At 40.2% G+C, this 14,348-nt stretch overlaps 1 protein-coding gene across 1 annotated transcript in view; it reads right to left on the reverse strand.

Moving 5' to 3' along the window:
- Positions 1-6,866: 6,866 nt before the first annotated feature.
- Positions 6,867-14,348, reverse strand: part of DCHS2 (dachsous cadherin-related 2) — a 243,486-nt gene continuing 236,004 nt past the window's right edge. The window contains exon 9 of the mRNA XM_029611289.1: positions 6,867-8,094. Within this exon, the coding sequence (XP_029467149.1) occupies positions 7,228-8,094 (867 nt within the window). The 3' untranslated portion in view covers positions 6,867-7,227. The remainder of the gene's footprint in view (positions 8,095-14,348) is intronic.

Consider the following 14,348-nt stretch of genomic DNA (forward strand, 5'->3'; position numbering starts at 1 on the left):
CACGGAGGTAAGGGCCGGTTCGCAACCATCATGACCGGGACCATGAAGCAACACATTTCATTGGTAACAAGAAACTCCTTTTATAAATTACAACTTTTGAAGTGTCTTCGTCCACTACTATTCTTTCGTGACTTTCGCACCATTCTTCAATCTCTTATTTTTTCAGGTCTCGATTACTGTAATTCTCTACATATAGGTCTTCCAGATAATACGATCCATCCACTTCAATTAGTCCAGAATTCAGCAGCATGTAACCTATCAGGCACCTCAATTAGAAATCACATTACCCCAGTACTTCAGACATATCATTGATTACCAATAAAATTCAGAATACAGTACAAAATTCTTACTGTCATCCACTCCCTCATTCATAACTCTTCTTCTACTAGACTCTGTTCCCTCCTCCGTATTTACAAGCCCACTAGACACTTAAGATCTCTAACAAAAAACTTTCTTGATATACCTTCACCTTGACAAGCACATCTAGACATCACAAGAAAAAGGGCCTTTTCAGTAGCAGGCCCTATCCTCTGGAATATATTACCAGATTCATTAAGATCCCTATCCAATTCAATTCATTTCAAAAAATCTTTAAAAACATATCATTTTCAAATTGCTTTCAAAATTACTACTATCAAACAATTTTTTTTTACATCCACTCCACCATTCTGCCCTCTCCACCCTTTCAATTACATGGCACTTATTTTGATTATGTTATGTCTAATGTGGAATTTAATAATTTATGGATTTTTATTTGTGTTTTTATTTTTTATTATAGTTTTCTGTAATTTTAAGAAATTTTTAATTTTTGATTTATATTTTTTGTACACCGTTTTGACTAAACCCTGTTTGTAAAAGCGGTATTGAAACATTTTTAAATAAATAAATAAAATGTGTGTCTGTGTGTAACTGAGAGCTGGTTTAGGTGAGGGAGCATGCGAGTATGTGATTGAGAGCCTGTGTGTAAATGAGAGAAAGAGAGAGCGCATGTGTGTAAGCATGTGAATGAGTCTGTGTGAGAGAAAAAGACAGCATGTATGTGTGTGATTGAAAGCCTGTATGTGTAAGCGTGAAAAGACTGACAGCATGTGTGTAAATGTGTAATTAAGAGCCTATATAAGTGAGAGAGAAAAAGCATGTGTATATGTGAGCGATTGAGAGCCAGTGTGAGAGAGAGAGAGGAGAAAGTTGCAAGCAAACCATCCCTCCTTCTGCTAATTCAAAACAATCTCAGGGCACCTGGACATCAAACGTTCCCAGCTATGCAGAGCAAAACATTTTTTGTATCCTTATTATTTTTCATTATTGGGCCGTTGTGTCTGCTATTTTAAAATATTTTATTGGTATCTAGAAATGTTTGATATGAGTTTTTAATTATTGGCTATTCCATTCATCAGCTGTTTCGAAAGAATCTGTTCTTTTTGGTAGTATGGTTTTACCGCTACTGATATTATATTTCTTGATTTGTTTTATAGGGATGGGTGATGTTTCTGGCTTGTTCCGTTTTCCTAATAGGAGGTGTATTGATGTCTTAAGGGCTGGTGTAATATTTTCAGTGTTGCCTTTTCTTAAGTAAGGTGTTTACTGTTTGAGTACTGGAAATTGGTGCTGTTTTGGTGTGGGATGTTTACTATTTAAGCAATTTCTGTTCAGACAGTATATGTATCTTTCCCTTGTGTCATTCTTAACAATAAAAATAATACTGGGCCTTTAATTTTTTATTTCCGCCATGAATTGTAATGAGCAGTGTGGTCTGTCAGGTGTGTCATGATGGGAAAAAGGTTGAGAACCACTGCCTTAGTCCATGATATATAAGCAATTTATAAATTTTAATAAAGTTAAACATACTGTCTGATAGCCATTTCCTATAACCTCTGCGCTTCTATTTTTGTCCCTTCCTTTTACTATTCAAAGGTTACATCCTGAGAGGTGCTAATGTTCTACATATTCCCACAGGACTGCTACTGGTGCTTTGGGATTTGGGCCATTTATCTTGATACATTCAAGAGGTTCAGAAAGTCCAAGTTATCTGCCCCAATGTATAATAAAAGATTAGACTGAACTTACCTGAATCTCTATCTATAGCTTCCACCCTAACCACAAACTGCCCTGGGTCTAGATTCTCCAAGACGGTGGTTTCATACAAATGCTGTTTAAAGCTTGGCGTTTCATCATTTACATCAAGTACTGTAATCGTTAACGTCTGAATAGAAGAGTGCGCTGGAGTGCCATCATCAAATGCAACCACATTCAAAGTATAATATTTCTGCATCTCGTGGTCCAAAAGAGAAGATAGGGTAAGCAATCCTGTAGCATTTTTAATAGGGGAAAGGAAAGAAAGACAGTTTCAAGATACTGCCTTTGTAGTTTATTAGTATCTTAGGACCTCATTCAAAAAGGTCTTTTTCCCATTCTGTGCCTATGGAAAAACAGTCATTAAACAAGACCCTTAACCTAGCAGTTTGTTGCCTCTTTTAATCATTATTATCAGTGATGTTAAAAACGTAGCTTTTTGAATACCTCATTTTGGATTTTGTATACTACAAGCTTGATAAATCAGCACAGAATCAGATGGCGTTCACAATTACATTTGAAGCTTAAGCATGTGACTATGGCTCATACTCGCTTAATCACACTGCTAAACTTTTTAAACGCTTAAAGAGTTTTCCTTATACCAGAGACAAAACTTCTGATCTTACAAAAACAAAAAAATGAACAGAATGATGGATACAAAACTTTCAAATATTACTGTACAAACAGAATGTACAGCAAGTTTCTACTAATACAGCGAAGCAGCTCAAGTGAGCAGAAAATGTTTTGTGGGCAACACTCAAGAAGGGCAATTTTTAAACTGCCCAAACTGCTGCAAAGTCCTCAGATACTATTTATCTTTGGTTTAGGCACCAATTTTCAAAGGAAATTACCTGCCTATTTTCACTTTGACAACTGCCAAAGGAAAAGCACCTGCAGAGATTTATACCTTCTGTTTCTGTGGATATGTTTTCTGATCAAAACTGTGCATGTAATTTTATCTCCCAAACTAACCTTACCTAGGAATGCCTCCACTACAATGCGGGGAAAAGTACATGCTTTAGGGAGACAATATTCAGTAAGAGGTAGATTTTAAAAGCCTTGCGAGCACAAAAATGGCCACATACGCGCGTAAGTGGGCCGTGTGGGAGCTATGCAAATTTTAAATAGCAAGGAAGGGCACGCGTACATTGATGTATATGTGCCCAGAAAAAGTAGGCAGAAAAGGGGTAAGGCATGGGAATTCCAGCACTGACGCACATAACTCCTAATTTTCTTCAGCTGCCATGTATACGAGGGTAAGTCAGTAAGTAAGTCACAAACATACATGGGATTAATATTCATGAAATTTATTTAAATGCAAAAGATGAATTATTTACTGTGAAATATACAGAATATAGTCACAAACAGTTTTTTTGGAAAAACCAACTACTTTTCAACGTAATCGCTGCGAACATTTATACATTTGTCCTAGCGTTTGAAAGGTCCGTCAAAACCTTCTGCGTAAAAGTCTTTTGGCTGGCATCGTAATCAGTGCTTCACCTCTTGTTCCACTTCTTCATCGCTGGTGAAATGTTTACCACCGAGATGGCTTTTCAGTTTGCCAAACAAGTTAAAATCGCTGGGTGCCAAATCCGGACTGTATGGTGGATGTTCAAGAACTCCCAGTGCAGGTTCGCAATTGTCTGACGAGTCTCATTCGAAGTGTGTGGTCTGGCATTATCGTGAAGAATCAGCACTCCTCTTTTTTCCAGATCTGGGCGTTTTCTACGAATAGCTCCTTTAAGCTTTAACAGAGTAGCACAGTAGGAAGCCGAATTAACAGATTCACCACGCTTCTGAAAACTGGTTAAGAGTATCCCATCTCGGTCCCAAAACACAGTCAACATCACCTTTCCTGCAGAAGGCACAAGCTTGAACTTTCTCAGTGTCGGTGATAGTGGATGCTTCCACTGCATGGAATCGCGTTTCGCTTCTGGTTGATAGTGGTGCACCCACGACTTGTCACCAGTAACAATACGTGATTCACCTTCGTTTGCATAACGGCAGAGATTTTCCAAACAGACACCCATCTGGGTGTTCTTATTGTCTTCGGTCAGCTGTTTGGGAACCCATCTTGCACAGACTTTGCGAAAGTTCAATGCATCGTGCACTAAGGAATATGCTAATCTGTGAGAACACCCAATTTGTTTGGCAACTTCGTCAATTGTTACCCTCTGGTTAGCGCGAACCATCTCTTCAACCTGCTTCACAGTTGCCTCTGTCGCAATCTCTACAGGTCGACCAGGTCTGGTTTCGTCGTTCACGTTGGCACGTCCTTGTGCAAATTTATCGGTCCAGTTATAAATTGCTTTACGCGAGAGACATTTCTCTCCATATACTGGATACATTTCTTTATGAATGTCTTTTGCCACTAAGCCCTTAGCCCACAAAAATCGGACAACAGCACGTTGTTCTTCGACCGTACAATCTGTCAACACGGCAGCCATTTTCCTTGTGTACACAGCCCCTGCACATGCACAGTTTAAATAACTATTTATGTACATAAGCACTTCTAAGGTGCTGCCATCTATGGAATATGACAACATTACAGATATATGTTTTATTACCTTAGTAGAGAGATTTGTGACTTACTTACTGACTTACCCTCGTATGTTATGTGCACCACTTTGCTACAGCTCCTTGGTAGGGATAATGGGGGGGGGGGGGGGGGGAAGAGGGGGGGAGAGAGAGAGACAGACTCTTTAAAAGGCTCAGCCTGATACTCTATATAAGGACCATTGTAAGGGGGCACTTTGATTCAGGGTGAATTTTCGGGAGGTGGGTTGGGGGGAGGGGTTTTACAGACACATTCAGAGATATTTCTTGTAAAATTGACATCACTAAAGAACTTTTGACCTTATAAGTGATGAAAAGGAATTGATTTGTACAATGCAGCTAGCAAAGACTGCAGTGTACAAATCAGCTCCTCTTGTTAGAATTTTCATCATGTATAAGGTCAAAAATTCTTTACAAGGAATGCCTCTGAGTGTGTCTGTAACACCCCCTTCCTGAAAACTCACCCCAAAATCAAAGTGTCCCCTTACAATGGTCCAAATATAAAGTATCAAACTGAGCCTTATAAAGAGTCTCTCTCTCTCTCCCAAGTACGTGCAAGATATGTGCGCAGACTTGCAGACATTGTATTTTATAACCTATGTGTACAGTTTATAAAATAGCGCGTATCTTTGTACGTGGCGAGAAATGAGCATTTATGGGCACATGCATAGCCCTTTTAAAATCTACCTATAAAGCAGCGAGCAGACAAGCTATCTGGCAAAAGTTAGCCAGATATCTTGTCCCGAAATATTCAAAAGAGTAAAAGATATCCAGTTAAGTAGTAGCACAAAGACAGAAGAAAGGAAAACTTAGGGCCTTAAGACCTGATCCCTCAGCCCTATACTGCCAAAAGAATTAGAAATAACTGAGGCTGCATCAACTGATCCCATTCCTACCTCCTTGTGACCCTATATGTTTAAGGCCAGGGGGGATCTTCCAGTGGAGCCAGCAAGAATCCTAGAGTAATTATGGAACTAAATAGTGTTAAGGAGACCTGCCTCCAGAAGCTCCCTATTGGACCAGTATTAGATGTATCCCAAATTGAAGGCTGGATATAAAGAGCCCTCGCCTCACATATCTTTGCTGGTAAGTACTGGTGCCTACCTGCACCCAAAGACCCAACTTGCAGGGAACGGTAGCCGCTTAAGGCAGAAGACATTGGCCGCGGATCACACAGTCACTCTAAGGTAATGGTTCTCAATCCAGTCCTTGGGACACACCTAGTCCGTCAAGTTTTCAGGATATCCACAATGAATATACATGCATGAGATAGATTTGCATGTATTGCCTCTATTGTATGCAAATTTATCTCATGCATATTCATTGTGTGTATCCTGAAAATCTGACTGGCTAGGTGTGTCCTGAGGACTGGGTTGTGAACCACTGCTCTAAGCAGTGCCCTTGCCCAGGCATAGTATCCTCCTCTCTGTCTCAGCAGAGTGGGCCATGACTCTCCCCACCCCCTCCAATTTAAAAAATATCTATAAAGCTCTGGAGATTAGTGCCCCAAGGCCAGACACCACCTCCTTTCTTCCCCGTTTTAAGCACAACACAGCCAATCCACTGTCCACCTCACTGACCCACTCGCCCACCAACCCTAGTCAGTAACCCAAGCTCCCCTGGATTGAGCCAGGACTCCCACCCTCCTTCCTGGAATGCTGAAATTGTAGGGGCAGCTGGAAGCATTGGGAGCAGATAAGAGACTACCACTCCCAGCCAGGGTTTGGAAGATTGGAAGGTGAGGAGGAAGTCTTGGTGCAATCAAGGATGGGATGTGGTTTTATACAGCATATTGCATGAAAATGATGCTCCAAATGTTTGACAAACATAGAATGTGAACACCAGAAAATTTTGCTATGGAAATAAGGCCTCAGTTGCTTATGTGTCTCAAAAATGCGTCAAAGATAGATTAAAGAAAAAAAATAAAGATTTTACAAATCTGTGGCCTAACCACTAGAATACTCAGTTTTTATTCACAAAAGTATCTGGTCTGTAAAATTCAGATATGTATAAAAGATTATATAGAGGAATAAATCTCCACAGGACAAAGATGAATATTGCCCAAGCAAGCCCGAATATCTAGTTTCCAGCACATCGTGGGCCACATATCACCAAATACTTGGTCAATAACATACCTTTGAAATTTTGCAGAACTGAAGCCAAAGAAAGTTACTTGAACATTCTCCTGCTTAAAGGAATGGAACCGTAAAAAAAACCAAAAAAACTAGGTAATATAAAAAACATATGCCTCCAATTGTAAAAGCTCTGTGATTTGATATATGGTCTCCTTGTCAGAGACCCTACAGCACTGGCTTGAACTAGTTACATTTAGGTTAGTCACGCCACAAGTTTTCATGCCATAAATATGTGTTATTATAGAACAGTGCACTCACAGTGGACTTCTAATGTACTGGGTGCATGAACTTTATATCAAGACCCCTTTTAAAAGAGCTTTGGGAAGACAAAGAACTGTATGTGGCTATACACAGAAACATTTCTAAATGCATTTAAACATTTTGAATGCAAATGCATGGGCACAGTACAGTAATACATGAATGCAGTGAATATACACAATCTTCAATAGGTACTCAACAATAATTAAAGGTGATATCTTACTACATTACCTGTTAAGTTATGTAGCAGGAATACTTTGTTTTCATTGCCTGAGAGAATGTGGTACATAACTTTTCCATTGCTGCCTTCATCTGGATCTTCAGCAATTATGTGATGCACTAAGGAGCCCACCTCTGCGTCTTCCATTACATAAGAAACAGGTAACGACACAAAGCTTGGGCTGTTGTCATTCTTATCCAATATGACAACATTTATTGTCATGGAACTCACCCGGCGTTCAGCTATATTTACTGCCTGATCTGCAGCAGTCACTGTAAAGATAATAGATTGTGTGAGCTCCCTGTCAAGTAGGACCCCTGTGGTTATGGTTCCATTATATGGATGAATCTGGAAAAGATTTTCACTGGAGTCACTGGCATGCATAGAATATTGCACCTTGCTGTTCACTAAACTGCCATCTCCATCCTTTGCATCACATGTATACAACAATGTACCAACAGGGACATTTTCCTCAATGCTGAGAACTACAAAATTATCAAGGAAAAAAGGGGTGTGGTCATTCTGGTCTTCTATGTCAATGCCAAGGATAACAGTAGAATTCTGCACAGGTATCTTGTTGAGGTCCACTGCATCCACTCTAAGGAGATGGTGAGAAGTTGTTTCATAATCAAGTTCCTTGGAGAGGAAAACATCCCCTGTGATGCTATCAATGTCAAAGTAGATATCATCATCTTCATCAGCGATCTTGAAATGCATTTTTTGATTAGCCTGTAGATGATCATCAGGCGATTTCACAGAAAATATCAACTGTCCAGGCTTAACATTCTCTGGTATGACCAAGTGCCTGATATTTTGAACAACTGAAATGTTCTCTTTGGATACCGGAATGATCTGAAACAATGTTGGAAATATTGCAAATGTTTAATGTTGCTATATAAGGGTTGAAGAAATGCATAATTTCTACTCTTCCCTTTTATAACTGTTCAACTGCAAGAGCCATTTCCTTACTAACTTGATTTTACTGGCATATCATTTTAATGTACCGGTAACTAAATAGTCTTTCAGATTCAACAGCTCTGCACAAATTCATTTCAATATTAACTAGTCCATTCTTTTATATTTTTCCTTCCCCTTATAGTGAGGTAATTTTGAAACACCTGGCATAAATTTGACAGCAAATAGACACATAAGTTCCATTAATTTTCAAAGACAAAGTATGCACCTACTTTCCTTTATGAAATTATCCCACCAAAACTACTCACATACAATTACACCTAAAAAATTGTGAATAGAAACATTCTGGTAAATGTTATATGGGGTTGGGTTTACAGTTCTTTAGTCATCACTGATACATACTTGAGCTGTTCGGAAATTACCGATGCTACATTTGGATCTAAATATGTTTAGTTTTGACCAATGTTTAGATGGTGTTACCTGCATTGGCAAAATTATTGAAAAAGGATTTTTCTATTGTTACTGGTTTATACGGGTGGAGATTGAGAGGTCCAGGAATCTTTGTGTTTTAAAAGAGGTCAAGCACGAGTCCTGGCTTGCTGAAATCCAGTCTATAATAAATGTTTAGACTATTTTCGCCTGCACTTGATAGAGCTGCTTCTGCCTGAAACAGTTTTCTTTGGGCTTTATTTAGTTTTAGTTTTTACATTTTATATGCAAAAGTATATATCTAAGTGCAAACTACTTCACAAGCTCTCGCTTGGGAATGCCTCAGCTTACACCGAATAAATGTGCGTGCAAACTCTACATACATGCATTTATTTACCTGTCATCAGGCCATCAATTTTGTAAATGGCCTTTTCTGTGTGTAACGCATAGAAGCAAAGTTACCCTCATAGATCTTATTCTGTTTTCATTCTTTTTTGTCCAAAAATCTACTATTTCTAATCTTCGGTAAATCTTTTAGGATAAAATTTGGGCACTTTTTCATGATCAAGGATTTCTTTCCCTAAAGGTCATGTGTTAACTGATTCAGCCATTTTTCAAGTTTTACATGGATCAGAATGGTTCAAGCACAAATTTGTTAAGAAAGGTATTTATTTTATTTATTTAAAGACTTTTTTATACCGAAGATCATGTACAAGTACATATCGCTTCGGTTTACAGCAAACCAGCAGTTGGAAATTACAGCGAACAATATGAACATAATTTAACAATATGAACAATATGAACATAATTTAACAATAATTTAACAAAAATTGAACAAGAATAGAATTAGAATTGATCAAGTATTACGAGAGGGTATTATGGGGAATAGTGAATAGGTAAACATGAGAATCAAAACAAGGAATACATGATAAGGAGTAAGGGGTAACAGCAGTATTCTGCTTTCCTCACACTCAAAATAATGAAGGTGGATCATTAAGAGTAACTTTTAAAAACTTCAAAAAAACAGCTACCCATGGCCTCCAGCTGACAGTACTGATTAAGGATTTGGAACTGTAGTTTCCCTGGGGATTCAAATACAAATGAGAAATAAAAAAGGGAATTGTGATGTTCTATTCTATATCACTATGGAATAAAATTAAAAAAATAAAATCCTGTCAGCAATATTGCCTTAACCTAAATAATAATATACAGCCTAACTGAATTTACAACTCTGAGATAATACTTTTAAATATGATCTTAGATTAGTTTCTCATGACCTTCATAAATGCTTGCCTTTTGGTATTGAGATAGGTACGACAACATAACTCACTATGACTAAAGCACTTTTATATGAAACTGGGGGACACATGGTCAGGGCCACTTGTTATTCCCAGTTGCAGTTTACTAAACCGAGGCACAAGAAGATAAAGTGACTCATCCAAAATCACACACAGAATTAAGGTCAAAGTAAAGAATTCATATGAATGTTCTACAACTTTAGAATTTTAACAGCAGCTTTAGCTAACCCCAAAACTAAGAGGAAACACATAATTTGCTCTCTATTATTTACAATGCTTATTATGATTAATGTTTTAGCTTCTAATAAGAAAAATTATCCAAATCTGAATACATGGAATTTCATTTTAATTTTTTCTTGCCAAAGGAAATATTTTAAACCTAACAGAAAGACTAAATGAATTCTTTGCCTCCGTGTTTACTAATGAGGATGTTGGGGAGATACCAGTTCCGGAGATGATTTTCAGGGGTGATGAGTCAGACGAACTGAACGAAATCACTGTGAACTTGGAAGATGTAGTAGGCCAGATTGACAAACTAAAGAGTAGCAAATCACCTGGACCGGATGGTATGCATCCTAGGGTTCTGATGGAACTCAAAAATGAAATTTCTGATCTATTAGTTAAAATTTGTAACCTATCATTAAAATCATCCATTGTACCTGAAGACTGGAGGGTAGCCAATGTAACCCCAATATTTAAAAAAGTCTCCAGGGGCAATCCGGGTAACTATAGACCAGTGAGCCTGACTTCAGTGCCGGGAAAAATAGTGGAAACTAGAGATGTGAATCGTGTGATAGATAGTCTTAATGATCGATTTCGGCTGGGGGGGGGAGGGAATCGGATCGTCGCAGTTTTGTTTTTTTAAATATCGTGTAAATCGTAAATCGGGGGAGGGCGGGAAAACCGGCACACTAAAACAACCCTAAAACCCACCCCGACCCTTTAAAATAAATCCCCCACCCTCCCGAACCCCCCCAAAATGTCTTAAATTACCTGGGGTCCAGTGGGAGGGTCCCGGTGTGATCTTCCACTCTCGGGCACACTAAAACAACCCTAAAACCCACGCCGACCCTTTAAAATAAATCCCCCACCCTCCCGAACCCCCCCAAAAAGTCTTAAATTACCTGGGGTCCAGTGGGGGGGTCCCGGTGTGATGTTCCACTCTCGGGCCATGGGTGCATTTGATAGAAATGGCGCCGGCGCCATTTTGGTTCCTGTCCCGCGACGTCACGAGTGTAGGAGATCGCTCCCGGACCCCCGCTGGACCCCCAGGGACTTTTGGCCAGCTTGGGGGGGCCTCCTGACCCCCACAAGACTTGCCAAAAGTCCAGCAGGGGTCCGGGAACGACCTCCTGCACTCGAATCGTGTTGCCGTAATGCAAAATGTCCATACGGCCGGCGCCATTTTGCAATACTCATTGCAAAATGGCGCCGCCTGTATGGCCATATTGCTGTACTGCAAAATGGCGCCGGCCATATGGCCGGCGCCATTTTGCATTACGGCAACACGATTTGAGTGCAGGAGGTCGTTCCCGGACCCCCGCTGGACTTTTGGCAAGTCTTGTGGGGGTCAGGAGGCCCCCCCAAGCTGGCCAAAAGTCCCTGGGGGTCCAGCGGGGGTCCGGGAGCGATCTCCTACACTCGTGACGTCAGGGGACAGGAACCAAAATGGCGCCGGCGCTACCTTTCTATCAACGCACCGGTGGCCCGAGAGTGGAACATCACACCGGGACCCCCCCACTGGACCCCAGGTAATTTAAGACATTTTGGGGGGGTTCGGGAGGGTGGGGGATTTATTTTAAAGGGTCGGGGTGGGTTTTAGGGCTGTTTTAGTGTGCGGTTTTCCCGCCCTCCTCCTTCCCCCGATTTACGATTTTTGACGATAAACAGGGGAATTCCTATTATATATCACCTCTAACGATTTTTGACGATTTAAAATATATCGGACGATATTTTAAATCGTCAAAAAACGATTCACATCCCTAGTGGAAACTATTGTCAAGATCAAAATCACAGAGCATATAGAAAGACATGATTTAATGGGACACAGTCAACATGGATTTACCCAAGGGAAGTCTTGCCTAACAAATCTGCTTCATTTTTTTGAAGGGGTTAATAAACATGTGGATAAAGGTGAACAGGTAGATGTAGTGTATTTAGATTTTCAGAAGGCGTTTGACAAAGTCCCTCATAAGAGGCTTCTACGAAAACTAAAAAGTCATGGGATAGGAGGTGATGTCCTTTCGTGGATTACAAGCTGGTTAAAAGACAGGAAAAAGAGAGTAGGATTAAATGGTCAATTTTCTCAGTGGAAAAGGGTAAACAGTGGAGTATCTCAGGGATCTGTACTTGGACCGGTGCTTTTCAATATATATATATAAATGATCTGGAAAGGAATGATACAAAATTATTCAGAGTAGTTAAATCACAATCAGACTGTAATACATTACAGGAGGACCTTGCAAGACTGGAAGATTGGGCATCCAAATGGCAGATGAAATTTAATGTGGACAAGTGCAAGGTGTTGCATATAGGGAAAAATAACTCTTGCTGTAGTTACACGATGTTAGATTCCATATTAGGAGCTACCACCCAGGAAAAAGATCTAGGCATCATAGTGGATAATACTTTAAAATCGTCGGCTCAGTGTGCTGCAGCAGTCAAAAAAGCAAATAGAATGTTAAGAATTATTAGGAAGGGAATGGTTAATAGAACTGAAAATATCATAATGCCTCTGTATCGCTCCATGGTGAGACCGCACCTTGAATACTGTGTACAATTCTGGTCGCCGCATCTCAAAAAAGATATAGTTGCGATGGAGAAGGTACAGAGAAGGGCAACCAAAATGATAAAGGGGATGGAACAGCTCCCCTATGAGGAAAGGCTGAAGACGTTGGGGCTGTTCAGCTTGGAGAAGAGACGCTGAGGGGGGATATGATAGAGGTCTTTAAGATCACGAGAGGTCTTGAACGAATAGATGTGACTCGGTTATTTACACTTTTGAATAATAGAAGGACTAGGGGGCATTCCATGAAGTTAGCAAGTAGCACATTTAAGACTAAGTGGAGAAAATTCTTTTTCACTCAACGCACAATAAAGTTCTGGAATTTGTTGCCAGAGGATGTGGTTAGTGCAGTTAGTGTAGCTGGGTTCAAAAAAGGTTTGGATAAGTTCTTGGAGGAGAAGTCCATTAATGGCTATTAATCAATTTTACTTAGGGAATAGCCACTGCTATTAATTGCATCAGTAGCATGGGATCTTAGTGTTTGGGTAATTGCCAAGTTCTTGTGGCCTGGTTTTGCCTCTGTTGGAAACAGGATGATGGGCTTGATGGACCCTTGGTCTGACCCAGCATGGCAATTTCTTATGTTCTTATGTTTCTTCCCTATGACTATAGTAGAAAAGTTTCATTTCTAGCTCAATAGGGAACCTTGACCCACTCTAAACTCTAAAATCTAACTATAAAAGAGAGGAAAGTTTCCCTGCATCTGCATAACCAGTATGCAAGTTGAGCTCCCTCCCTAAACTCTCCAGCTCTGCCCCACTCTCTCTCACTCTCTCTTCTCTGAATAGTCCATCCACTCTCTACCACACAATATACCCTGAGCTCAGCGTGCACACTCTACTACTACACATCTTAATTACACACTTCCTACTCTTCACAGTATTTCCCCACCCTTGAACAGGCTATATTAATTTATTTGATTTACAGTCTGCTTTTCAGCATTTCAAAGCAGATTACATTCAGGAACTGTAGGTATTTCTCTATCCATAAAGTGTTTACAACCTAAGGCTTAGATTCATTAAAATGCTATAAATATTGCACAAATAGCACCCGCAATAAAAAAAAAAAAAAGGGCAAGGTTACACTAAATTCCTGTGTACTGCATCTCACAGGCAATTTAAGTGTCTCATGTTGCGTTGTGTCGCGTGTTGTGTCAGTGTGTCATTTTACACGGCATGTGTCGATTTGTGCGTAGCACATTATTTTTTTAATTTTTATATACCGGCTTCCTGCAGCACCTCTGAGAATGTGTCAGGCGTCTGGAGAGAGGAGAGGAGAATAGGTGAGTTGGTGGTAGTTGGTTGGAGGTATTTAGCGAATTCTGAGTGAGGTGTCATATGGCTTGTTTCTCATTTGTTTCCCTTTCCCTTTGTCTATTGCCTTGATCTGTGTGTATGAAAGTTTTTGTTGGTTCTCCCTGTTTGGCTGTCTCTTCCTTTGTATTTGGGTGAGGAGGAGTGGTAAGGCATGTTGGTGTTGAGGAGTGGAAAGGATGGAGTATTAGAGGTGGGGGAGAGGAGTGGAGAGGCTTGAGGAGAGGAAGAGGACGATGGCAGGAATGCTAGGGGAAGGAGGAGGAGGGCCAGAGCCAGGAGTAGAGATAGAGAGGAGGGAAGGGATAGGAGGAGGTGGGAGGGGGAAGGGATAGGAGGAGGTGGGAGGGGGAAGGGGGAAGGGGA

Source organism: Rhinatrema bivittatum, chromosome 1, assembly GCF_901001135.1.
Source record: "Rhinatrema bivittatum chromosome 1, aRhiBiv1.1, whole genome shotgun sequence".
In the NCBI taxonomy this organism is placed as follows: domain Eukaryota; kingdom Metazoa; phylum Chordata; class Amphibia; order Gymnophiona; family Rhinatrematidae; genus Rhinatrema; species Rhinatrema bivittatum.